Below are 26,918 nucleotides of genomic sequence, written 5' to 3'. Positions count from 1 at the left end.
ATGATCTGCTTGGGGAGGAAAGGTGGCTGATCTCTCAAAGGAGAAGGGCCAGGAGCCTGTTCCTCAATGGGATTTTATTGGGTTCAATTTGCACAGGAATACAGATAAAGTTCATCAATCATTGTCAGGCAGTAAGGATCAAACAATAGATAACAAACAGAACTCTGAGGGCTTATTCTGAGTCAGGTTCAGTTAGCTAAAGGGCTATAAAACTTTGGCAAACACACTCATTTCATGCTTGGACCCTTATCAGAAAATTGAGGACATTCTTAGCAAAGCAGGTTTCACAGGGTTTTATGTATTCTTTCTTAGGCCTGATCACCCCAGGGAATCTGCCCTTTCCAGCACAGGACTGCACTGCCCTCTGTCATTGTTTCAGGCTTAAGTCTGGCAGGGGAAGTAAGGCAGCCAAGAGATTACGAGACTTCTTGCAGACAGAATGAGGACTCAGGCTATGTCAAAGCTGAGGGGTGAGGGTCCATCACCCCTTTTCTATAGCCCCCCAAGTCTTTCCCTGAGGGCCTCTTCATGACAATGACTGTCTTAGGTCGTCCCTCCCTTGAGGAATCTTACCCATCATTGGCTAACCAGTCATCCACCCGGGGCCAAGCAGGGTGAAGTAAAAGCAAGCAGAGGTGGTGCCCCTGCCAGGGAGATAAGCTTTGTCTCCTTAGTGGCTTATGGTCCCAAGGTCCTTTATTCAGCCTCATCTATGGGGGGTTACAGCTTCTGAAACCAGGTAGGGTAGTTCCCAGCAACACACATGGTAATTTACATTATAAAGAAGTTACCTCCAGCTTCCTCTAAATAACACCACCCTCATATTCTTAAAAGTTCTTAAAACTCTGATGATTTAAAAGCTTTATAACCACGTCGACCCTTTCCAGCCACGAATAAATAGGTGTCCAGGGGCAACAGGCTAAGACTCCAGCCTAAGATGATACTGATTCAGTGTTAGGTTTCCTGTTAAGAGACGTGGAATGGCCAAAACTAGTATTTATCTCCCGAGGAGACAGATATATCAAAGTTACTGTGTTAAGATACAAACAGTCAATAGAAATTTGGGAAATTTCTTAAACAAGCACAATATATGGTGATTCCTGGCAACATATTACCTACCTCATGGTGAACCACTCTACCCATTAAAATGTAGGCAGAAATTTGTACGTGGGAGAGTCTGGGCCCACCCTGGGAGGGCTGCATTGCCACTGACAGGTAAAGAAGGGAGACAGAGAAGCCACAGGGGGGCCCCAAGGAGAGGTTCACTCTTACAGTCCCGTTTTTAGGTTCTGAAAACTGCCCTTTTATCATCAGCCATACACAGGACTATAAGCAAAGCAGGGAAACAACCTGTACAGAGTAGTACACATGCTCAAGGAGAAACACTGGAGGGAGACCACTAACCCTTTACTCTTCTTCACCCCTTGAGAGCCTGACTTTCTCAGAATAAAGAGGGTGGCTGAGCTGGCTGGACAGAAGGGAAGCGATAGGAGAGGGTGAGGCACAAGTCAGAGGCCTCTTCCCCCCCAGTGCAGGCTACCTGCCACAGACTGCCCACGTTTCTGACACTGTCACCAAGAGGATCCCGAGTTTAAAGGGAAGCAAAGTACCACACACGCTTGATCACAAGTTTTATTTGGGAAGAGTTTCTGATTGTTAAAGCTGCAAGCGAGTTCCTTTCACAATTACAGTTCTAGAGATGTGGTAGTTTCAGAGACCCCAGTGTTCAAAAGCGTATTTCAAAATTAATAACAAAAACAAACCCACACCCAAAAGAAAGCTCTTAAGATTGGTTCTGGAATGTACAACCACCGACTTCAGCCATTCTCAGAAACAGGCCAACCACCTCCTTGGAAACCAGGGGGGATGCAGTCAATGCCCACAGGGGGAAAAAGTCTTAAATAAGTTAGCCACTTGGATAATATTATCCACTCCTTAGAAAATACAGTAAGATAACAAGCCCCAGTGGTGGGGTACATGGCACAGCACCGGTTTCACAGGGAGCTCACGGGGTCGCAGGGTCAGCAGGCATTGGCATATGGCACACAAAGTGAGAGCAGTCACCAGAAGCGGGGAAGAGTGTTGAGGGGCAGGGAATCTCTCCCGGAGCCACCGGGCCTTTCCACTTGCTAACAGCAGAGGCTATGTGCTGCAGTATCTTTGGGATAACATTTGCGACAGTCGAACAACAAACCCCCCCCCACCATTATTCCCCAGAAAGTCCATGTCTGCAAAGAAAGGGGGACCTGGTCAGGGTTCCCACGGGGGACTCCGCCTCCCATCCACTTCTGTTTCCACGTGATACAAGACATCAGCCAGAGTATGTTCTACGACAGCACCCCAGCCCATGTCACTCATCTGCGGGGGTAATGAGACACAGAAATGAGGTGATTAGAATAACTACAGCAAGAAGTAACCAAGATGCTGGGGCTGCACGTGGACATTTTTAACGTTACTCACAGGGCGGTAAGTGAGGTCCTTTGGAGGATACTTGAAGCATGGTCCAAAGTTAATGGAAACCTGGGGTAAATTCAATTCGAGCAGACATAAAAAATAAGCACATCGTGAAAAAGTTAATGGGACATGGGAAAGTATTTTCTTTAAAGGCAGCAGTGACATTCAGCCTATAACTGGAACAATGACATATATATTGATATTGCTGAAAGTGGTCAACACCTTAGGTAAATAGACATATTGATTTCTTTTTATAACTTAAAAGATTTTCTTATTTTACCTCCATGGTGCCCATCCAAGAGACTAAAAATACATGGAAACTTCCAGGCATTACCTTTTCAAATCATTTAAAAAAAAAAAACACTAACAGGCTCTAATGATAGGCCCCTTTACATGGAATCTATCTATCTCTCTCTCTCTCTCTCTCTCTCTCTCTCTCTCTCACACACACACACACACACACACACACACACACACACACACACACACCCCAGTTACAAGCTAACGATAGTGGGCTGACACATGTAACACCAGATTCACATATGCACATAAATACTTTATAGCCCTCACAGTGGGCATGACCACAGTGCATTCAAAGGACAAGCATGGGGCACACTAATTGCATGACGAGCAAACACTTCCTAAAACACCCGGCTGATTTTGGAACAAACAGTAGCAGTCGGAAACCATTCCTGTCTCACTTAGGCTATTCATATTTCTTTCTAGAACTCAATCAGTGGCTCTTTCATCAAACCATTCACCTACTTCTCTCAAGTTCTGTTCACGGGATGAACAGAGGGTACGTACCGTGCAGCTCTTGTACAGGGAGATGGCTGGAAAGTAAACCCCCTCGAAAATATCTTTGTAAGCCACACCTTGGTTGACACCATTTTTATAAAATATTATCTGAAACAAAAACCATGGTTGTACTTTAGCATTTAAACACAGAACAAACGACTGAAGAAGAACTGACTTGGAGAAGCGCTGCCACCACACAGGTAATACTGTGTTCTAGGAACGGCGCACAGCGTGTGATAGCATCTTACACAATCAGGCTTCTCAGAGCTAGTTACATGCACTGTTCTAGGCAGTCTTCAGGTTTATTTGCTTTCTACATTCCGATGCTACTTCTACCAGTTAGACTTTCTATTATTCATTACATTGTATTTATAAAAAGTAATCTGGGCCCTGGCCGGGTAGCTCAGCTGGTTAGGGCACCATCCTGATACGCCAAGGTCGTGGGTTTGATCCCCATTCAGGGCACATACAAGAATCAATGATGCATAAATAGGTGAAACAACAAATCAATGTTTCTCTCAAATCAATAAATTTTTTAAAAAGTATATAAAAAGTAATTTGTTCTTCTACCAATACCTGTTTAAGCTTATTTATTTGTCTCCTTCCCTTGCATTCTACTTTGACAATCTTTTAGGAGATTCTGTCAGTCTCTGAATCCTCATTTTTTTTGTCCTCTATCTCCCAAAACTATTCTAAATATTCTCTCTTAATCATTATTTATTTGGACTTCAGAAAAGGTTCCTTTTTCTGAAGTAACTAACTTTCCCTGTCTCTTCTTCCCAGCAAGAGTGATATTCTCTTTGGCTGTACAATAATTTGTTATTTAACATAATCAATAGGTTCTTGGAACTGTGGCAAAACACATTTTAAAACCTGTTAAGTTTCTATGGTATCCTACCAATGTTATAATAAAACGACGTTATTTGAGGATTTGCTGTATTTTCTGGCTATACCATCCTTAGATCTATTAACCGGTTCCCTTTACAATTTTTTCAACTGGAACCTTAGTTTTTAAAAACTTCTCCTCATTAGTTGCTATTATTGACCCAGGTGGTTTCACAGCATTTTTATGAAAAATATTTGCAGCTCAGAACTTTCTTCTTTGCCTTCCCCTTCTGTTTGGTCCTGTGGCTGCTTCAAGATGTGTCGGCCCTTCTTTCATGGTGCTGACCTTGGGCAGACATGTTCCAACAATTTTGGGACAGGGAAGTAGAGAAAGTTCTAGCAGGGGTGTCCAACCCATGGCCCAGGATGGCTATGCTTGTGGCCCAACACAAAATCATACATTTACTTAAAACCTTTTTTTGCTCATCAGTTTTTGTTAGTGTTTATATATTTAACATGTGGCCCAAGACAACTCTTCTTCTTCCAGTGTGGCCCAGAGACGCCAAAAGGTTGGACACCCCTGCTGGAGGGCACTGAATGAACCATCACAGCCCCGGCTGCTCCTAGGTTACACAGCAAGGTTCTCTCTTCTCCTATTGCACTGTTCCTGCCTCTGTACTCGATACTTCCTCTGATACAGAGTTCACGACTCTACCCTGACCGGTGTGGCTCAGTTGGTTGGGCGTCACCCTGCAAAGCGAAAGGTTGCTGGTTTGATTCACAGTCAGGGCACATGCCTGGGTTGTGGGTCCAGTCCCGAGACAGGGCATGTGCGATGTTTCTCTCATACATTGATGTTTCTCTCCCTCTTCCCCTCTCTCTAAGAATACATAAATAATTTTTTTTAATGTTAAAATAATAATAATAATACACATCTCTGGCTTGCTTCCGCAATCACACGCAGATCTCTGTCTTAGATCGCTGTTTTCACCTCTCTACAGTGTTTTAAAGAAGCCCGGTCATCCCTGTAATGGGAGTAGCGAGGCATAGAACAGAACAAGAAACACAGTTAGAAACAGAAACTGTTTCCGGAAAGAACGGAAACACAGTTAGGCAGAGCGTGGGCTCGCTCTGCTCACTCATTCCCTCACTTACAGTCAAGGGGTTGGTCTCCATCTTCAAGGTCTTCTAGTTCTGACGTTTTGGGGACCATGACTCACCTCACTATTGGGAGTCTGCTTCAGGCTCTTCTCTGCTTTATCCACAAAGTCTTTTTCCTCAAAATACAAATAACTCTTGAACTTTATCAAAGCCTTGAAAACCAAAAGAGAAAGAAAAAGAAGGCTTATTGAGGCCTCCGGAACACCCACAAACAGCACTGAGTCATGTGCTCTGCAACAGAAATTTAAAATCTTTGCAGAGTTGGCTTTGCTAGATTTTGAACTATGTGCTTCTTAAAAAGTACCAGATGGCACATGTGTGCTAAACATTTTTTAAAACGGCCTCTACCAATATGATTTGTGAGGAAATACATACATGTAAGTACATATACACTCACCACAACATCGTAGTAACTAAAACTCTCAGATATGGTTGGTGGGAATGTAGAGAGTCTGGCGATTTCTCATAAAATATACACGTAACTAACTACCCTATGACCCAGCAGTTCCACTTCTAGGTATGGACTCAAAAGAAATGAAAACATGTTTACAAAGAGATCTGTTCAAGAATGTTCACAGCCCCAAACTTGAAAGAGCTCAAGTGTCCATCAACAGGAAAATGGATGTGAGTTATTTTTCGATAGAGCTGGAAACCCAGGAAAATGGATAAGCAGACTGGCACAGTCGCACAGTGCAGTGCCGCTCTGCAGTGCAGGCAGACTAGAGGGGCACACAGCAACACGGGGGAGTCTCGAGAGCAGGGAGCGAAACGATACAATCCAGATACAAGGCAGCATACCGCATGGCTCCATTTGCGTAAGATCAAGGACAAGTAAAACCTACAGAACAGAATGACGACGGGAAAATCATTCTGAAGTGCAGTTGCCGCTGTGGGGCTGGGACAGGGGCTGACTGGGAAAGGGCGCCAGGGAACTCCCGGTCGCGAGGACATAATCTACGTCTCAAGAGGGGTTTGGGTTCAATTTACAACTGAGTGGATGAAAATTTGTACCTTTCGTTTTACTTAAGTTTTACACCGAAAGAACAAAACGAAACAAAGGCTGAACTCTGGCTAATGACGTGCACCAGCAGTAGCTGGCTGGGGAGTGTACCGATGTCTGCAATGTTCTTGGAAGGACATTAAAAAACGGGGGATGAAGAGATGGGTGGGTGAGTGGAGAATAAACAGATAACATGTTATAGAATTTAGCTGAGGGGCACTCAGACACTGACTTTTAAATTCTTTCAACTTTGTTATGTCTGGAAATTTTCAGGATGAAACGTTGGGAAAAATGTGAAGGGTAGGTCAGCATCACCAGAGGCCACAGGCCACAGCTGCAGGCCCTGGCTGCCACAGGCCTTCAAACCCAGGAATACTTCAGGAGGACAAACTTACTTTATCTTTATAGGTATCGGGCAGGGACTTGGCTGTCTCTGTGTCTTCAGGAAGATTGATATAGAATCCCAGGACATCTCCCTGTCCGTAGCCGGAAGAGTAGTGTTTGCCAATGGACTGGTGGAACTTGGTCCCCTTTTTGCTCCGCCAAGAATAGCTAAATTTATCATAACCTAAGGGAGCTTGAAGGTTACCTGTCTCAATAAAAAGATATGCAGGAAGTCAGAGGACTGCCACTTAACTCTGGTTTGCTAAAGAAAACAATTCTTACTCTCTTTTTTAGGGGGAGGGGAGTGGTCGATTTTGTAAAATTTCTAACAAAACTACTTCTGACAAAGAATTATAAAAATATTCCGAGAACTGCAAACTACTTGAACCCCCAGGAGTGGAGTTTTATGCCTGTCATTCGATAGGCGCCAAAGTAGCAAAACCTGGTCATGCAGTCTCACACCTCCATACTAGATTCCGTGTCCACACTGTAGCCCCCGCTCACCTAAGGGCTGAGACCAACCCAGCCTAGCAGCAGTGTCTGGCGGCATCTCATCCACCGTAATTTCAAAGTACCAGGCGCCTTTCCGCACCCCATGAGAAGCCCGCACCATAGAGTAGCCTTTCTCTCCAACCACAGTCAACCGGTCATCAGAGATCTTCAACTGGGGGGCTGCAGAGATGGAGAGACAAACAAGTGTCTGCAGCTGATCGGAGACACTTGGAGACAACTGCCACAAAACTAGGGCCCCTATTCTCCAGTAAAACACAACGAGAGGCAAGCAACAGCAGGTCAGGAACTGGAAATATTTGTTCAGGAGTTAACAATCTCAGCATGAGGTAAAGATGACAGACAGAGGGCAAAAACAGGGAGAAAGCTGTTAGGTAATCCAGTTTTGTTATATGCAATTTTATTTAAGAGGACAAGTTAAAATTAGTTATACCGTTATATTCTCTAAAATCTAATAAACCAATTATAATGTGTTTGGATCCTGATTTGAATAAACCATCCTTTAAGACGTAACATTTTACTTTGAAACTTATTTCAGACTTTCAAAAATAGTGAAGAGTCCTCACTCAGCTTCCCCAAATGTTAAGACCATCTGTGACCATAATGTAATTATCAAAACCAGAAAACACTAATACAACACCACTAATTAACCAACAGATCTTGAAAATAAGCCGATCAGCGATGTAACATCCTTTTCCTGGTCCTGGGTCCAATCCAAGTTCCCACAGTTCGTTTAGTTGTCACATCTTCTCGACGTCTTTCAAATCTGGGACAGTGTCTCAAGCCTTTCATGACAGTGAAGTGTCAGTCTGTACAACATCCCTCACTTTGGTTTGTTGGCTGTGTCTCCCTACTTAAGTCCAGGCTGTGCCTTTTGTCAGGAACGCCCCTGAGGCAGTGCCGTGCTTCTCGGAGCATCACGTAAGGAAGCACAGGATGTCAGAACAGTAATGTAAAACTTTGATCGCTTGGTCAAGGTGAGGCTTCCCGGGTCTCCCCACTACAAAATTACTATTTTCCCTTTGTAATTAATAAGTATTGTGTGGACAGATAACAAGGTATTTGAGAAAATCAAGAAAATCTGATTATGACCTGAAGTCACACAATAGCAAGGAATTATTTATTTTGTTAAGTGTGATAACAGCATTATGGTTATAAAAGAAAATACCCATACTTCTTAGAAATGCTTATTTTTTTAAGAGTATATATAGATTTACTTCTTAATAATTCAGAAAAAAGAGAGACACGGAAATAAAGGAACAGCCCTGGCTGGTGTGGCTCAACAGATTGAGCACCAGCCTGTGAACCAAAGGGTCGCCAGTTTGATTCCCAGTCTAGGGCACATGCCTGGGTTGCAGGCCAGGTCGCCGGTATGGGGTGCGCCAGAGGCAACCACACACTGATGTTTCTCTCCCTCTCTTTCTCCCTCCCTTCCCCTCTAAAAATAAATACATAAAATCTTAAAAAAAGAAAGAAAGAAAGGAACAGATAAAGCAAACATGGCAAAATCTTGACAACTACTTAAATCTGGGTGGAAAGTATTTTCGCTCAGACCATGAGTACAGGGAGAGTCACTGTACTTGTGGTCTCTACCTTTGCATACGGTTTGAACCTTACTTTTCTACGAGGCCATTATGTAAGATAAGGAGACCAATCTAAGCCAATTGGAGGGGATATTGTAACTTGAAAGTGAGAAAAAATTATAAAAGGTGGGAGGCTTGATTTTATCAATGTAGAAACATCTCTAATCCAGTTAAGACTTAACTGAGAAAAAGGCATTTGAAACAGTGTAACACTCTAGAAGTTGTCTGAGTTCAATCAGAAGAAACACAAAGTTGAGATTAAGAAGCTTTTATCGGGGTCTTTATAATTTATCAAGTACGTCCACAGTAGGTAGGTGGACAGACAGACCGGCTCACTAAGCCTCACAACTACCTTTTCCAGACACGGTGCTGATGGAGATTACGTGGCCTTTCAAAACCACACCTGACTGTGGCAGAGCCTGAATGAAACCCTGGCCTTACCTTACACTCTTCCCTCTATACCACAATGGCTCTTGTCTGAGGCAGATACAGTGATGTCCTCCTTATATTAAATGCATATTGCTTAACAGAACTTTCTTAGGTATTTGGCAAATTCTACCTTCTCAGATACAAATACTTCTTCCTTTACCCCTTCTTGAACAATTCAGTTCTAAAGCCACTGGGTGGGGGTGAGCAAGCAAGTGTCCATGATAGAATAGGACATTAAAGGGTTCACCTCCTCACAAAACACTTATTATTTACAAAGAGGGGAAAAAAGTAGCTTCACAGGGATAAACTTGGCAGATGCCACCTCACTTTGGTTGTGGGTTTGATCCCTGGTCAGGGCACATACAAGAATCAACCAGTGAACACATAAATAAGTAGTACAACAAACCAATGTTTCTCTCCCCCTGTCCCCCAAATCAGTAAATTAAAATGATCAGAGTGGACATCACCAGTAATGGGACAAATTAAAATCATGTACCACCTGATGGGATGCAATATGAAGAACACAGAATCATTTCTGTGATATTTTTATCAAAGATGCATAATTTGAATTGAATCATGAGGAACCAACAAACCCAAACTGAGAGATATTCTATAAAGTAAGTGGCCAGTGTGGCTCAGTTGGTTGGAGCACTGCCCCATAAACCAATAGTCATGGGTTCGATTCCCAGTTGTGGGTTTGGTCCCCAGTTGACGTGTGTACGAGAGACAATAGCTCAATTTTTCTCTCCCGTCCATTCTCTCTAAGCATGTCCTTGAGCAAGGATAAAAAATAAACAAAATTAAAAATTAAAATAAAATAACTGGCCTCTAATTTTCAAAAGCATCAAGGTCATCGAAGCCTAGGAAAGATGGGAGTGTTCCAGACTGAAGACTTAAGAAATATGACAACTAAATGCAGCAAACGTTTCTCAACTGGATCCTTTGCAATAACGGACATTATTGGATAACTTGAGAAACTTGAAAAGGATCTGAGAATGATAATGATAGTAATGAGATGTTAATTTCCTGAATTTTGATGGTTGTATACTGGTTCTGCAAGAATTTGAAAATTTAAAAATACCCACTAATAGTTTTTTTTTTAAGATTTTATTTCTTTTTTAGAGAGGGGAAGGGAAGGGAAGGGAGGAAGCGAGGGAGAGAAACATCAATGTGTGGCTGCCTCTTGCGCACCCACTGGGGACCTGGCCCACAACCCAGGCATGTGCCCTGACTAGAAACTGAACCAGTGACCCTTTGGTTCACAGGCCAGTGTACTCAATCCACTGAGCCACACCAGCCAGGGCTAAAAATACCCACTAATTTTCTGACATTCTTCCTTTCAGGAGGTGGAGCCTAATTTCCCTCCACTTGAGTGGGTTAAACTTAGTGACTCACTTCTAAGAAAACACAGTGGAAGTGACTATCCAATTAAAAAGATTGGTCACAAAAGGTGCTAAACACTTCATTCCTCTCTCTAGGAGAAGCAGCCATGGACAAGGACGAATAAGCAGTCTATGGAGAGGCCCACACGGCGAGGATCTGAGGGCGCCTTGTCACAGCCGTGGGAGCGAGCCAGCTCGGAAACAGGTCCTCCAGCCCCAGCAAGTTTCCCGGGATGGCAGCCCCAGGTAACAGTTTGACTACACCTCATGAGTTTTCCTGAAACAGACCACACAGCTAAGCTGCTCCCTGATTCCCAACTCTCAGAAACTGTGGGAGACATTAAACGTTCGTAGTTTTAGACTGCTAAGTTTTACAGCAATTTGTTATGAGCATTAGGAAAATGTCCGCGTTGGTAAGAAATACAGAACACAGTTCTCAGAAATGAGAAGGCATCACAGCAACTTACTCTCAAATGGTTCAAAAAGAAAAAGTTTTGGGCCCTGGTTAAAGCGTCATCCCAATATTCTAAGGTTGCGGGTTTGATCCCTGGTCAGGGCACATACAAGAATCAACCAGTGAACACATAAATAAGTAGTACAACAAACCAATGTTTCTCTCCCCTTGTCCCCCAAATCAGTAAATTAAAAAAAAAAAAGTTTTGTACTGTTCTTACAACTTTTTTTGTAAGTCTGAGGTTATTTCAAAATAAAGTTTAAAAGACACAATATAGACTTATCTAAGTTTTATAAGGCTCCGCCTAAGTAGCGGGAGCCACTGCTATCCCAAGCACCAGGTTCTAACAAGTGCGCATCAAAGGCCAGTGTTTCACCCCCCGCCCCCCGCCAGAATTACAGCCATGATGTATAGTGAAACAAGACAAGTCACTGATTGGGCCCTTCCCTACTATCAAAGTATGCTTGTCATTGACATAAGCCAAACAAATGCACACATAATGGACTTTACACCACAGGATCGCAATACTTCACTTCCAAATGGCTAGCAACCGATACAAACGTTAGTTTTCAGCATTCAATCAAGAAATAATGGCCTTCTAAATGTAATAAATACACGAACCTGGCTAGATCCAATTCAAGTAAAGAATAAAAGAGGCATATTTTTAAATAACCATGGAAATGTGAATCTAGACCAGGTATTAGGTAATTAAAGAATTATTATTTGCCGTAGGTATGACAAGGACACAGTGGTTATGTTTTTTAAAGTCCTTGTTTGCCCTTCCTGACTGGTGTGGTGCAGCTGACTGGGCATCATCCCACAAAGCAGAAGGTCGCTGGTTTGTTTCCCATCAGGCCACAAGCCTGGGCTGTGGGCCTGGTTCCTGGTTACGGCACACACACGAGGCAGCCAATCGATGTTTCTCTCACACATCAATTTCTCTTTCTCCCTCCCTTCCCCTTTCTCTAAAAATAAATAAGTAAAAGCTTAAAAAAGAAAGCAATTAATTTAAATTCACTTTCATGTTCTACTAAAGGATGATGAATGGTATTTGTTAAGTGAGTAAGAGAACTACTATATATTAAAAAGAGTTTTGCATGATGAAAAAGCCGTAAACAAAGTCACAGACAACCAATACACTGGGAAGAAAATCTTTACAACCCATACCACGGACAAAGGGCTAATACCCCCAATATACACAGGAACAAAGGACCGAGATCCCAATAAAAAAATGGGAAAAAAATCAGGTACTTCATGAGATGAGGACTCTTATACATGAAAAAATGTTCAAACTCAAGGAAATGCAAATTAAAACAGCACAAATACCATTTCTCACCTATCAGACCAGGCTAAATTAAAATATAAGACAACACATTCTGTTTGTGAGGCTATGGGAAGGCAAACACTCTACACTGCTGGTGGAAATGCAAATTGGCACAACCTTCTGAAGGGAAATTTGGCAATATCTAACCAAACCACGCATATACGTACCTTTTGGTCCAGCAATTCCACTTCTAGAAGTCCACCCTGAAAATATACCACCAACAGTACAAAAATGCATACACTCGTGATTGGTCCTTGCCTCTCTGGGATTACAAATTAGTGACAACACTCTAAATGCCCTTCCGTAGAGTGGCTGAACAAACTATGTATATCCACATAATGGAGCTTCGTAAAGTTAAAGAGGAAAGTAGTTAAGGATGTTCTCTTTGGGGTAACTGATCTAGAGTAAATGTATGAAGCAGGACGCAGAAGGGTATCTATAGTACGCCGCCCTTAATGTATGAACAAAAGGAGACAGAGGAAATATACATGTATCTGCTCATTTGTGCAGAAGAAATACAGGAAGGACAAACGAGAAACTAAAGAGAACGGTTACTTATAGGGGATGGGTGAGAAAAATGGTGGGAAAAAGGGAAAGAGAAGGGAGTGGAGAGGGCAATGTTGAGGAGGTAGTGACACCGAGTAAAACTTTCTGTACAAATTGAACTCTCAGAACCACAGTCATGTTTCACACTGGCCCCCCTCACACACACCCGCAATGCGGGAGAACCCAAACACATGCTAACGAATGAACCTGACTGTGTTACAAATGGAAAACAGAACCCTACTGAAGGAGGTGGGAAAGAAGGAACTAATCCAGAATAACAGTGTCTTGATGGGATACTGCAAGGCCAAAGAGAAAACGAGCAGCACACAAATGCTACAATCTGGTTCGCGAATGTTTCTCACAGGGGTGGGCAATTCTGAAACTACTTCACGTGCATGTTAGAAATGAACAAACAAGTAAATACATTGTAGAGATTTAGAGTTAGGGTTCTCACTGTCGAAGAAAGAAGTTACAAAGAAGGAAGGGTAGATGGGTGGAACAAGCCTGTGCTGTTTGGAATCCAAGGTACCGATGTAAACTCTGTATAGCCAAGTATATACGTGTCAGTGTACACACATACATTTCCTCCTCCTGCCTCCTCCGAGTCTAGAAGTGACACCCAGTAACAGTCTTAAAAAATAAGGTTTCTAAATACCATTCTCCAATCAAAGGAGCCACGGCTCCTTGGAAAAGTAGCTGACACTTGGCCTGGGGCATAGAAAATACCAGCTGCACCAGGAACATCTCGTAATACCAGAAAGTAAGGAAGTATTAAAAAAAAAAAAAAAAAGATGACACATCAAAGAACTCAGGCACAAATGTAAAGAATTTTCTAATGGCCATAGCTGGAATAATTTGACCAACAAAATAAAGTATATCAAGGTAACTCCACAGAATAAAATGACTATCTATGAGTCCATACTGCTATAATCAATTTAATAATAAATGGAGAAAAAAAAAAACCCATCAGGCAAACACCACATTCATAATCGTAGCAGAAAAGATCCACTGACGGATGCTAAAATTAGTGCTTAAAGCTTTACAAAGAAACAAGTTATTAGCATAGGCTCAAAGTATCTTTCCCCAAGGTATTTGTTAAGTACAAAGGCAAAGACAGTAGAGAAAGCCAGCACAAACCACCTCAACCAATCGGTCACGGTCAACGGAAGCACGCAGCAGACGTGGTGACATCACGAACTCTGTGAGATGATGCAATGAGGACCCGTTTCTGTAGTGTCCCCCACATCCCACCCCCCAAAAAGCATAATCTCAGTTTAATTGTGAGGAAAGGCAAACACTCACTGGGAAATATTGGGCAAAATAACTGATTAGTACACTTAAAAAGTGTTAGGGCCATGAAAAACAAGCAACCACTGAGGATCTGTTGAAGATTGCAAGAGACTGAGCAGAAATAACTAAATGTAACGTGAGAGCCTAGAAAAGAGGCATTAGTGAAATTTAAATAAAGTCTTTAGTTCCATTAATAGCATTTACCAGTGTTAAATTTCATGGTTTTGATTATCGTACTATGGTTATGTAAGACGTTACCATCAGGAGAAGCTCGATGAGGGATATACAGAAACCACTGTTTTTGCAACTTTATTGTAAGTTTAAAATTAGTTCAAAATAGAAAGTTTTAATAAATCATATACATGTATACGTGTGTGCACATGTGTGTGTGTAATGGCTAGATGAGACAAAAAATTAAATTACTTCTTGCACATTCTGCTGAGCCTAGAAATGGGGTGCGGAGGAGCAGTTATAGACGGACACATACATCTAGTCTTAGATTGGACAAAGCTGACGGCAGAAGCTCAGGGTAACTCTGGGTCCAGCATGGACATTAATATCTTACGTACCTCGATCATGCAGGGCTAACAAAACCCGTTCATACAAGCAGGCTCTGTAGAGGTCTCCAGGAATAGGTTTTCCTGCCCAGCAGTCAAGTTCAAGCTTCTCAGGGTCAGGGGCGTGGGGATCAGGCTCAGCTAGAATATACCGATAGCCATCTTTGTTAAATGGGTGTTCCAAGGGGTAGCCATGAGGGGGAAGGCGCTGAGCGGAAAACAAAGGGTCACTGCAGAAAGGAAAAAATAAAATCAAGAAACTAAAACCCCTCTAGCTCAACTGCCTTCAATTCTGTAAGAAAGGCCTCTGATTTACTTCAGCTAGAACACAAGCAACTTCACCAATGCTTTTCATTACTCAAACAGATCGTCCTGCCCTCTGCAGGCAAAACAGAGAAATGAAACAGAGTCTCTGGTAAAACAGATTTGGTTAAATCACCTTAGTCTGTTCTGGTTACCTGTATCTATGACACTGACTCAGTAAGCACGTCATAGGGAAGGGAGAAGAGGAATGAAGGCAACCTCCTTTACTGTACTTACTATTATAAACTAATAAACAGAAACTCAGCAATATGAGCACTTACTATTTGTTGTCAAAATAAGAGATGATATGGATTTTGTCTCAGTATTGAACAAAGTAAAAGGAAGAGGCATAAGGAAGGCAGCGTTCATAATTGGTTTCACTACCTCTCCCCCAGCCAGCCTTTGTCCAGATGCATTACTGGAACTTTACTCCCCAGGGAAATCAACAGTGTTGCCCTGGGGCTGGCTTGTATGGTACCAAGTTTGTAAATCAGGATATCTAGCCTGGGGTAATTTTACCCCTCAAAGCGCTCAAGATGGGAGAAAAATGGACAGGCTTTTTAACCTCAGACACGTGATCTATTGAAAGTATGGCTCTCTTCCCTCTGATGGACTTTGCCAGCACCACACAATACTCTAACAGTGGTGAATGGGGGTGAGAGTTCTCTGCCCACCTCCGAGCCTTCTTGGTGGTCCCTGTGGTCCCTCCATCCTGCTGTTTGCGCTTAGCTCCTCTTCCTTTTCCACTGCTTCCTGCTGCGATTCCCCCTTTGAAGAAAAGGAAGATCACTTTCAATGAGCTGTGAGAGAAGCACCATGTGGACACTGAAACTCCACGGGGACTGACACTCCCAACGTGCATTTGTGCAACACCTACAGGAGGATTTCCTTCTGGGGAGCATATTGGATCTCCCCCTGGTTCTGAATGAACGCGCCGAGCGTCTCACAGCCCAGAACACTGAGTTCCGGCAGTGAGCTGACGAACCTGGGTTACACTTCCACCCTTCCTTTCTTAGTGAACTGCAACTGCCAGTCACGCTCCGAGGATGTGACACAAATGCATTTGCACCCGCTCAGACTCCCAACACCCACAGCTGGTAACAACTGCAATAAATAATAACAAAGCTCTTCTTCCCAACCCAGTCAACACAAACGTCCAGAGAGAGAGAACATCCTCACTGTGAGGAGATGTTGTCTTGCTTGAACTACACGATATATTCCATGGACACAGTAAAGGCACAGTATCTGCAAAAGCGCTTAACTTGAGTATCCAACAAGACAAAAGTACATCAGACATGGAAAACAAAAACAGAAGCACTAGAAAGGTGTTTCTCTCCAGTGCTGCTACTGTGGTATCTAGTGTGGTTGTGCATGACGCACGTTTAAGAAAGAAGGCTTTAGATTTAGCAGGCAATTTTGACCATTATTAGGACTGTGCCAATGCATAAAATTCAGGTTGGACTAACTGAAACTGGAACCTGGCTTGTGGAATTCAGAGCAAATATTAGTAGATAATTTACATATTTAATTTTTTAAAAATTTAGCTGCATACTGAAGCCACAAGGAACACTACCTTGTGTATTTCTGAAATAGGCACTTTAAGCTTTTGTCCAATGCTGTCATACCCCTCAATTAGTTGGTCTTCCAGGAAAAGTCCCTGAACTGCAGGAAAACACCTTTAGGTAAACAACCGCGTGTAGTACTGTATCTTAATTTGATGCAAGCTTAGAAATTATCGGCAGTTCTGCTGCAATGAAAAGGATCGAGACGTTGAGGGCAGGCCATATTCTGCATACACAGGACCAGATCTAGGCGGAGCTTGCTTTTACGAACATACCAGGTGTGATTCCTATTTTTCATGAAAGGTTTAATATTATAACTGTTGCAGCATCAATATCTCTAGTTTGAGTTACCCTAATCAAAATACTGTTAGGTTTTTATTGTCATTTGCATTTTAATTATTTTAAATCTATCTTGAACAAAACAATTCTGGCCGTGTTAGGCAGAATATGACAACGTACAAGCTTTTAATCACTAAGATTAAACTGGAACTACTGTTTCACATTAAATGCTACTGCCACGGCTTGCACAATGCTTTAAAATTTTAATTCAGTTTTAGCTTCCACCACAACTCAGCAAAAAAAGCATTTTTCCAAACCACAAAATACTTAAGTCTGAGAGGCTGAAAGAAGACAGAGGAGGAATTCACCTCCCAAAGAGGCTCCACCTGTAAGAACAGAAGTGGCACCATATATCTGACAAATTTTAACAATTCAGAGGGGAAGAAATGGTGTAAAAAGATAAACAATACACTTAGCTATTTCTAATCCTAGAATATAATAACAGAGGAAATTATTACATACTTAAGATGCCACCACTCCTAAAAACCCAAAACGAGTTAATGATGCCATGTGTCACGTAAATAGCTAGCTACCACCCAGCAATCCTACCTCTCATTCGATCACATTAGCAATGAAGGGCATTCCTGTTAGTAGACGGGTTACTGATAGAAAAAGCATGCTATCGTGGGTAATCAATACAGAAAATACTGTCGTGCGAATAAACTGAAGTTCTAGGGCCAGAAAATTAGAAGACAGGAATAGGAAGTTTTTAAAGTAACAACTGAAGTTAAGGAAAAAGAATGGAAAGCAACTGAATCTAAACTGTTAGTTATAAGGATACAGTCTAATGTAAACACAGTAAGTTGGACCTTAAGAGTGTACCTTATTTTATGCTACATCTGTTTCACTTGAGACCATACTGTGGTATAAAGTGCCAAACAGCTCTCCTCCTCTACCATCTGTCAGAACCTTGGCTAGCTCCTAAAAATTGAGCTTGGGACTTTAAATATCCAGTTAAGAGTCAACCCAAAGAATACCCAATTCCAGGTAAATCTGAATTCAACAGCGGACAGATGTTTCATCAATGAGACATTTAATCACTTACCATTTAAATTCCCACTGGTGGACACAGCGCTGCTTTGTTTCTGATTGTCATAAGCAGGACCAATGTTGCTAAGATCCTAGAGAGAAACATACGCCGTCATGAAGGGAGTTATATAATCAAACCAATCTGGCAAGGCTCAAAAAAAAAAAAAGCCACCCAGGAGAAATTCTAATAGAATTAGAAGTGAAACTGACAATCTTAAAATGCGGGAAACTGACAATCTTAAAACGCCTGAAACTTGCATGGGTCCCTAACTCAGATGCTTCAGGGATCAGCAAGTAACAAGTAAGTTACTTGTTGATCAGGTGTAAGAAGCAAAGTGGTTTAAGAGTGAGTGACGAGTGGGGGTGATGGTGGGGCAACGACAAATTGGCGTGCCCAGGCCCACTCACTCAGCTTCCTGGGCAGGTTTCAGGCCCAGTGCAGTCACATCTTCTCATTTTACAAGACTGAAATCTGAATTTCTATGTGAAATCTTAAATTTTCAAGGCTAGCAGAAAAAGCATTTTAAGGTACAGCAGAAAGATCTGACCTCCTAAGATGCCACATGTGATCCCTGTTAGTGAACAAAGAGTGGAAATTTACTTTTTCCTCATGTTCTGCTAGGTGCAACAGAAATTCTTCACATGAAATTTTCTTCACAATAACGAATGTTTTTAAGAGTGAAATTGGAGATAGGAAACTAAAGTTAAAAAATATAAGAATAATATGCTTAAAGTGGTAACATTTTGGGGAAGAGCCAGAACTAAAACACTAATCTCCTGGTAAAAGGTTAGTGTTCTTTCTTTCCACATGTGCCAATGATGATTTATTTGGAGCCCACCCTGTTATAAGGCATATCATGGCTGTGTGTTAGTTATATGTAGCAAATATACAAATGTAAACAACACCCGACTCCCTGTTCCCAAGTGGCCTAAAATCAAAAGGGAAATATAAAGCATACGAATGTACCTGATCCAAAAGTCCAAATTTGGGATAATCTTCTTCTGGGTCCTTACTCCCAGGATCAGGGTGTTCCTTTACCAAAAATACATCTCTTTCTTTACTCTAAAAGGAAACAGTATTTTATTACTGAAAATTTTTTTCTTAAAAGTAGTACTGAATGATCAACCACCAACTCTTAATTCCTAGGTACACTCTCCAAAAAAAGACTGTACTGTTTTTCTCTCTGATTAGAAAATTAATACATGATTATCAAAAAATTCAAACAGTGCAACTTAAAAGGAGAGCCAAAGGCCTTCATAATCCCCTCATACCCTTCCACCTCAGAGATAAGCATTGTTAACAGCTTGCTGTTGATTTCTCCCCAAGTGCTCTTTATTTCTAAGGACAATAATGTCTAGAATAGCATTGTTTTCGTTTTTCAATCAAAGAAAAAAATTGTCTCCAATTTCAATGTAAAATTATACTTGCAAGAGTGCAGCGGACAAGTTTCAGTGTCGTGTAAAACAATGTCGTGATGCAGGCACAACAACACATAACATGCGACTTACTGAATTTGGGTAGAAACTATAAAATTGACAAGTAGTTCTATCGCACTCTCCAAGACTCAATATGAAGTTGTTCTCATTTTCTGAGTCACAGCATGATTTCAGTGAGACTAAAGAGAATTTAATTCGTACTGAGACCACTGCCCAAATGCCAAGTCCCGTCAATTTCTGCCTACTTACCATTGTTTTAACAATGTTATTTGGCCAAGTCATTTTCCCAGGTCTCTGTCTGGTCGTCATGCACTCCCAGTATTTATCAATAAATGGTATGATATCCTAATTTTTAAAACAAAACATCAAGACCTTTACAGTCGGTTTCAAACCTAGGCTCACAAAAAGGAAAGAAAACTGCAACATATTCAAAGACCTTGTCAAGAGTCAAGAGAGAAATCCATGTTTAGTCTCAATGACTGAACAAATATACAATTGCATGCAAACAATACATAGATTATGGGGAATTCAAACAAGTACATACAAATCTTAGCGACATAGAGCTTACAACTGAACTAGACTGTAATCTTGGTTGCCAGCTGAAAGATGACTACAAAGCTATTCTGCCTTCTGAGTTCCTCTTTCTACCCGTCTGAGACATCTCCATCTGCACATCCCATAGGCACCCCAACCTTCTTGTGAATAAAACTGAACTCTGCTTCCCACCTCACAAATCTGGCCTGCAGATTTCTATGCTTGCTGTTAACACTACAACCAACTATCACCCAGAAGCACCTAGACACCACAGAGTCATCCTTGATTCACCCAACCTCCACAACTGATCGGTAACCAAACGAATTTTATTTCCTTTATTTATTAACGAGGGGGTGGGGGCAGAGAAAGAGGGACTTCAATTTGTGGTTCTACTATTTTATGCATTCACTGGCTGATTCTTGTTTGTGCCCTGACTGGAGATCAGACCCACGACCTTGGCGTACTGGGATGATACTCTAACCACCTGAGCTACCTGCCCAGGGCACCAAATGAATTTTAAATTTTCAGAAATTTCTCACCAATCAGGCCTCCTTTCCATCCCCACCGCTTTGACTGCGGTTCTCGCCAGTTCTTGCCTCTGTGACTAAAACAATGTCTGAGCTTGGTCTTCTGGCATCAACTCTCCCCTTTCCAGGCCATTCTGCCACAGGCCACCACTAACATCTTCCACTAGAGCTAGTTCCATGGAAACCTACACAAATAATATTCTTACCAAAAATGTTTCATTTGAACTTAATCGCGAGGAAAATATCAGATAAATGCTGTGCAGCCTGAGAAAGAAGATACCTACTAAAAAGGGCTCCACACGGCTAACTAGGCTTAAATTAAAAAAAAAAACAATAAAAGAGTCTAGCAGACATTTTCTACACAGAGGCCTCACCAACTGCACTTCAGGGAGAGGTCTGCACTGAACTGCCTGCCTGCAATGTGTATTGCAACCAACGGGACTGAGGCTTTCCCCATCCAATCAGAGCTATGCATCTCTGACCAACCAGAGTGGCTCTATTCTAACCTATCAGGGCAGTGCCTTTTGGACCAATCAAACTAGGAGGATTTGGAGTCCTTATTTGCATGAGGACAGACCAATCAGGGACCCGGGGCAGAGACTTCTGTCCATACAAGCCGGCTCCTTGTGGGCTCTTCTTAGAGGACACTTTCCCTTGTCATTGAAGGCTGTGTCTCCCTGGCTTAGCTGAAGCATGAACTACGCCCTGGCAGAGCAGAGAGCCAGAGGCTCCAGAGCTGCTTCACAGCCAGGCTGTTTTCAGAGCCCGGCTTATCACAACTGAACTGTTTTGAAATGAATGACAAGTTTCCTTCTTCACTGTATCCCAAACTGGGGACTCCTGTTGGTGCTGAATGGCCACCAACCACTGGTTGACAATGCAAATTGGGAACATCATGCCAAAACGGTCTAGGCTCTTCAAAAATTTTTTGTTCTTTAAAATTTTAAATGTCATAGTAAACCAAAAAAATAAATAAATAAAATAAATAAAGAAACTATTCCAGATAGACATTACAACTGAATGTAATGTGTAATCCTCGATCAGATCCTGGATGGAGGAAAAAGCTATGAACGATATTAAAACAATAATAATATTGATAAAAATATGTATGTATACTGTATATAAAAGGATACAAGTTGTATATGTTAGATACTTTATTGCATCAACTAAATTTTTTATGATCATGATATTGTAGTTATGAGATAATACCAGGTAAAGTGTAATGTCTGTAATTTAGTCTAATACAGAATAGAGGGAAAATATAGATGCGCAGAGATGAAGCAAATTAGCAAAATATTAACTGGCAAATCTAGGTGAAGAATAAATAGATGTTCCTTGTACTATTTGAATTTTTCTGTATGTTTGAAAATTTCAAAATAATTTGGGAAAAAGATAAAGTACGAGAAAAAAATTGTCTATCACAGCACACCTCTATTTAAAGCACTTTTAATACAGGGGGAAAAAGGAGGCAGGGGGAGGACCCTCCGCCGACTCCTGCAGCTTGCAGAATTAAGCCCTAGTTTCTCTTTAGTTGAAAAGGCCCTCGCCAAAGCCTGATCCTGGCTCTGCTGATCTAACTACACATCCTATAGCAATGTCTTTCAAACTGCAGGTTGCAAACTATGAGTAGATTATAGGTGAAAACCGTTCTACAGACTAGGATAGAACACGTCAGAGTGCAGAAGGAAAAGATCAGACGGTAAGCCCTGTTAGATGAAAGTTTTGTTTCAGTTGTAAATGAAAGTGAGTATGTATGAATGTATACTAGGTTACAAAGTAAGTATCATTTTAAATTACTTAATTTTCATATTTCTTACCATGAATCACAACAGGAAGGACTCATGGATGGAACAATCAAGTAATTTTGAATCCTGACTAGTAGTCATGTGGTTTTTCCAACTTAATAAAAAATAAGTTTTTAATAAAAGGCATGTAAACTGACCACCTTTCCCTGTAACAAAATCTGTGATGGCATCTATAAAAATAGCTCCACTAGGCTGAAAAGGTTCACCTCAAGATCTATTAATTGTGAGCTAGACAGTTATTTGCTTCTATAAAGCCAACCAAAACGACTTAAGGATTCATCCTAATAGCTAAGCCAATGACATAATGTACACACATTAGGAAGTTATTAGATCACAAAAAATAAGAATAAAATAACCACTGAATCAAGTAATATATTCACACAAATTGGGGGGAAAAGTACCTATTGTTAAAGAGTATACGTAGACATTCCACCTGATTCTTTGGCATAATTGCAATTACATTAATTGCATCTCTACCTTATCTTTGGAGAACATGGTTTTCGGATGTTCATCTTGTGTTCGGGACTGCCACGTTAGGTTGGCCAAAGCACTAAGGCACATCTCCTTCAAGTCTACCAAAAACAGAAAGGAAGAAAAAGTTACCTACAGTACCAACTCCTACTACCAAAAGAATATTCAACGATATGGTCTACAAATGAACGACTATAGTACTAAAAAGTAGAGTCATCTTTTGACCTGAAACAGACAATAGCAATTATTCAGAGCTAAACCCTGATGCAACTTGTACCAGCTACCAGGCACAGGATTCCTGATTCTGCTAAGCCCTCACCCTTCTCCCGCCCCAGTTAACTAGAGGATGGTTCTGTTGCAGCACCCCACGGCACTCTGTTCTTACTTGCTTGCTTCCGGAGGAAATAGGTATTCCCGCTATGGTGGCACACGTTGCAGTGAAAGCTGTAGTTGGTCATGAAAGGTAGACAGGATCTGCAGAACAGCAGAACTGTACAAATCAACAAACTTCTGCACACTCGCTTCTCCATAAGAAGTAAAACAGTGAAAATAATACCGCCACGTTAATACGCATATATTTATATAACATTAACCCCTCAAAAGGTAAGCAAAATCAAAACTGGGCTTGTATTTTTACAAATACCTGGATTTTCGCATCACAAATATTTAATAAGACATTCTAGGTCTCACCTAGAGTGATATTAACAAAAATGGAAATGACAAGCATGTGAAGAAGAAGGAAAACTGGTAAAGCTTTGTGGCTCACTAAACAGAGGAGTGGGCAGGAAATGAAAGGAGTTCTAGCCACTTAAGACACATATCATAAAGAGGAAATCTGAAAACGGGAGTTCAAGGGCAAGGGAAAATGTGTCTGTTTGAAGACAGGGAGGAGGAACCCAGGAGAGGGAAGGAGACTGAATACAGCGGAGACTGAGAAATTAATGCATTAGAGAAGGAAAGTGGGGTGGTGACTGTACTGGATGACTAGAAAAGCACAGGGAGAACTCAGTCTTGGGAAAAAGAGGGTAACAGAAAAATAAAAGATCGGTGTAAATTGGAAGAGAAATCAAAATAAAGGCAGGTTTATCTTGGACTGAAACTAGCTTAAGGTATTCTCAAAAAGGAGATTCCCAAGTGTGTGCCCGTTGCTACCACTCATGGAATTAAGAAACATTCTTAAGAATATTGAGTTCCCTTACCTTTACTTCTCTCTAGAACCCCTTCTGTTAAACAGCCTGTGTCTCATGCCAGAGGTATGTATGGATACAGTTATTTAATTCAAACACAATCAGGTGTTTAGAGCAGCCTTTTTTCCACTCTTTCTAGTTCACTACCTCCTCTCAGCCATAGAAGATAAGCTGTCCCACTTATTTGGGCTTCAGGTGTAACTTCTCAAATACAGGTACAAACTGGTCTTTATCAAAACTCTGAACTGTGGTTTGATTCTTCCCTGGATTGTTCCAAGTTGTCTCTTTGGTAAATTTCCTTTCCTAGGTCCTGTCTATGCAAACCACCACAGTGGCCAGATTTTAGGTCTTTTCTAAGCAACGAGATTTGCTCAGCTAGTTTATTTTCCCTATAGATATTTCTACCAAGATCAATTCATTCTTCCTGATCCTTTAGTACTTTTCTTCCTTTTGTAAACATTTTATCCTAACTCACCAGTCACATGTTAATTGGAACATTAGCATTTCTAAAACACACTTTAACTTTTTCTCTAGAAAGCATTTAACAAATTACAAACAAGGGTATTTCTTCACAATCCCACCCAAGGAAATTAATTTAATAATGCACCCTTATTTTGAGATAGTCCTGTCTAAATTTACTTGTATTATATGGACCACAGGAAACACCACGGACAGCCACCAGTACAATTATCACCCCAGACAGAGTCAGTGATTGTCACTTGCTAGCTGTTGATAAGGAAAGAAGCCTTTCATTCTCACTCTTAAAGTGACTTTAATTCATGAGAAGAGGTAGACGATTGGAAATAGGTTTTGCTGAGGAGAGATCTCAGGATACCGAAAAGGATGCACTAGAAGCAAAAACTGAAAAAGGATGGCTCAGGCATGTGAAGGGTCATCTCAAATTTTTGACTTCAGGCTTTGTCCACATATACACAACCCTTTCCCAAAAATCCACAACACCCAATACAAGGTTCAAATGATACTGATTCAAATCTGTTTATATAGTACTTTGCACGATTTTGTCTCAAAATGGTTGTAGGCTCAAAAGCAGGGATAGTACCTGCCACTGTACCAATCAGGGCTGTGCTCTCAGTAGGCAGAAACCACGCTCAAGGTATTAAAACAACTGACTCAAGTCCTACCACTCACTGAACAGGGGTTAGAAGCACAGGAAAAACCATACATTTATACTGGCCTACAAACAAACTGTTGAACATGTTGAGAGATCTATTTCCCAAGCGACTCTTACAAAGACTACAAAAAGTACTCACGAGGTATCTATGCCAAAGGTGTCTGCTGTGAACCATTTTGTACATATCCCACACTGCAGCTCTACTTCTCCCAGCTGCCGGCCATTCTCTTCATCCACGGAGCCGGCCTGAGTATCCATCACCTCGGACGTATCCCCAGCACCTTCCTGTGTCCAGAGAGCCATTACAGAATCAAGTTAGTGGACCCGACTGTATTTTTGACTCGCTTAAAAACTAAAAAAACAAAACCAAAAACAAACCCTATTTTGCCTTGCAAACATCCAAAGAGAAATACTTACTAGTGTGTCTTTCCCATTAGAGGATTCTGTCTCCAAACCACCACTCGCATCAACAGAGTTTGCATCCCTACAAGATAATGAAGGCACTCAAGTAAAAATTTTCAAGAGAAACGAACCTCAAAACGCCTATTCCTAAAGAAAATGATCGAAGTACTGCTAAACTTCACACTCAAACTTTACAGCTAAGCCCTTTCTCAGCCTCGATGCCCAGGGTTAGGAAGAATGTGGCTCAGACAAGAGGCCCATGGGACACAAGGATGCCTAATTTGGCCCTTACAGACAAATCTATAAGGGATGGAATTGGTCCTGGGGGAGGTTCACAGACGTACAGTTCTCCCACTGTTTCAGGGAGACCGCCACTTCTTTCAGCCTGGCAATGCAAAGTGGTTTCTTCTCTGGGATATTTGAGGGGTTTCTGCTAGAAGACTGCACTACCAGACCCCACCGGGGTGCAAGCATCGGAGACAGGACGAGAAAGTTGGCTCTCACAGACCTTAAAAGGTGCGGAAAGGGGAGTAGTCTGAGATGCAGTTCAGAAGGGACGGGCCAAACAGCGGGCGGGACTACGGTCCCGTAGGGGGCAGGGCGAGCCGTTGGGTGCAGGGCCTAGGTTCGGAAGGGGCGGGCAGGAGGGCTCCCGGGAGCCGCGGGATTCCAAGAGGGGCGGGCCTCCCTTCCCGTGCCCTCCAGTGGCTGCAGGACGTTTTACCCGCTTTCGGCCTCTCCGGAACTGGGCTCCGCTGCCGGAGCAGCAGATGTCCCCTCTCCGGTTGGAGCGGCTGCTACCGCTACCACCTGCTTCGTCTCCCCTTCCTCGGTTGCTGTTGCATTCGCAGCCGCTGCTGTGCCGGGTGCTGCACCCACTCCCGGTCCAGGTCCAGTTCCCGCCGCCGCCATCACTGCCGCTTCCTAGACTTCTCGCGAGAACACTAAATCCGTCTCGCGCGAGTTGCTGACTGTCTCTAAAATCTTCAAATAGTAAAGGCTCACGATGGGTCCACTGCCTGTCTAGTAATGCACAGTCCTGGCCCACTTTAAGGTCCCAAGGGCCGGCAGAAGTGGGCGGGGCGTCGGGGCGTGGCTAGCCACAGGCAAAGCAAAGTGAAGTTGCAGGAGTCTTGACTCTTAGTGGGATTTCCTCTAGTAGTAACTTCATTCCCGGGTTGGGCGCTCCCTGAGAGCACTGGCTGCCTACAGATTTGAACGCAGTCGTGTGCACTGCAAATGTCCCTTACCTGTAAATGTAGGAAGCGTCTTCCGGAAAGGCTAGCCAGTCTGACTGTCCCGCCTCAGAAGTAGTTTGTTCGTTGCACTGCCCTAATGATCTGCCATTTGGCACACGTTTCCAAGTGGCCTTTAAAAATGGGAGCCTAGACAGTCTGAATCTAGAACCTTAGCTACGACGAGAGGACCGGGGAGGGGAAGTGGATGGAGTATCCAGGCGGGAGAGGCAAGAAGCATTGTGTCTTCTAGAAGCT

The 26,918-nt window shown here is 42.2% G+C and overlaps 1 protein-coding gene across 1 annotated transcript; it reads right to left on the bottom strand.

Annotated features, from left to right (window-relative positions):
• Positions 1-55: 55 nt before the first annotated feature.
• ASH2L (ASH2 like, histone lysine methyltransferase complex subunit) lies at positions 56-26,381 on the bottom strand. The gene is made up of 16 exons (XM_024562683.4): positions 26,150-26,381; positions 25,441-25,507; positions 25,163-25,308; positions 23,090-23,178; positions 22,711-22,805; positions 19,617-19,712; positions 18,898-18,993; positions 17,947-18,022; positions 15,675-15,768; positions 14,710-14,927; positions 7,127-7,294; positions 6,634-6,827; positions 5,298-5,390; positions 3,262-3,360; positions 2,461-2,520; positions 56-2,358 (listed from the first exon to the last, which is right to left on the bottom strand). Exons 1-16 carry the CDS (start codon positions 26,335-26,337, stop codon positions 2,251-2,253), a joined length of 1,887 nt encoding a protein of 628 aa, XP_024418451.1. The 5' UTR covers positions 26,338-26,381; the 3' UTR covers positions 56-2,250.
• Positions 26,382-26,918: the final 537 nt, after the last annotated feature.

Source organism: Desmodus rotundus, chromosome 13 (genome assembly GCF_022682495.2).
Source record: "Desmodus rotundus isolate HL8 chromosome 13, HLdesRot8A.1, whole genome shotgun sequence".
Lineage (NCBI taxonomy): Eukaryota > Metazoa > Chordata > Mammalia > Chiroptera > Phyllostomidae > Desmodus > Desmodus rotundus.
Note: the sequence above shows the minus strand (reverse complement) of the source record. Positions and strands in the feature narration are given on the sequence as shown.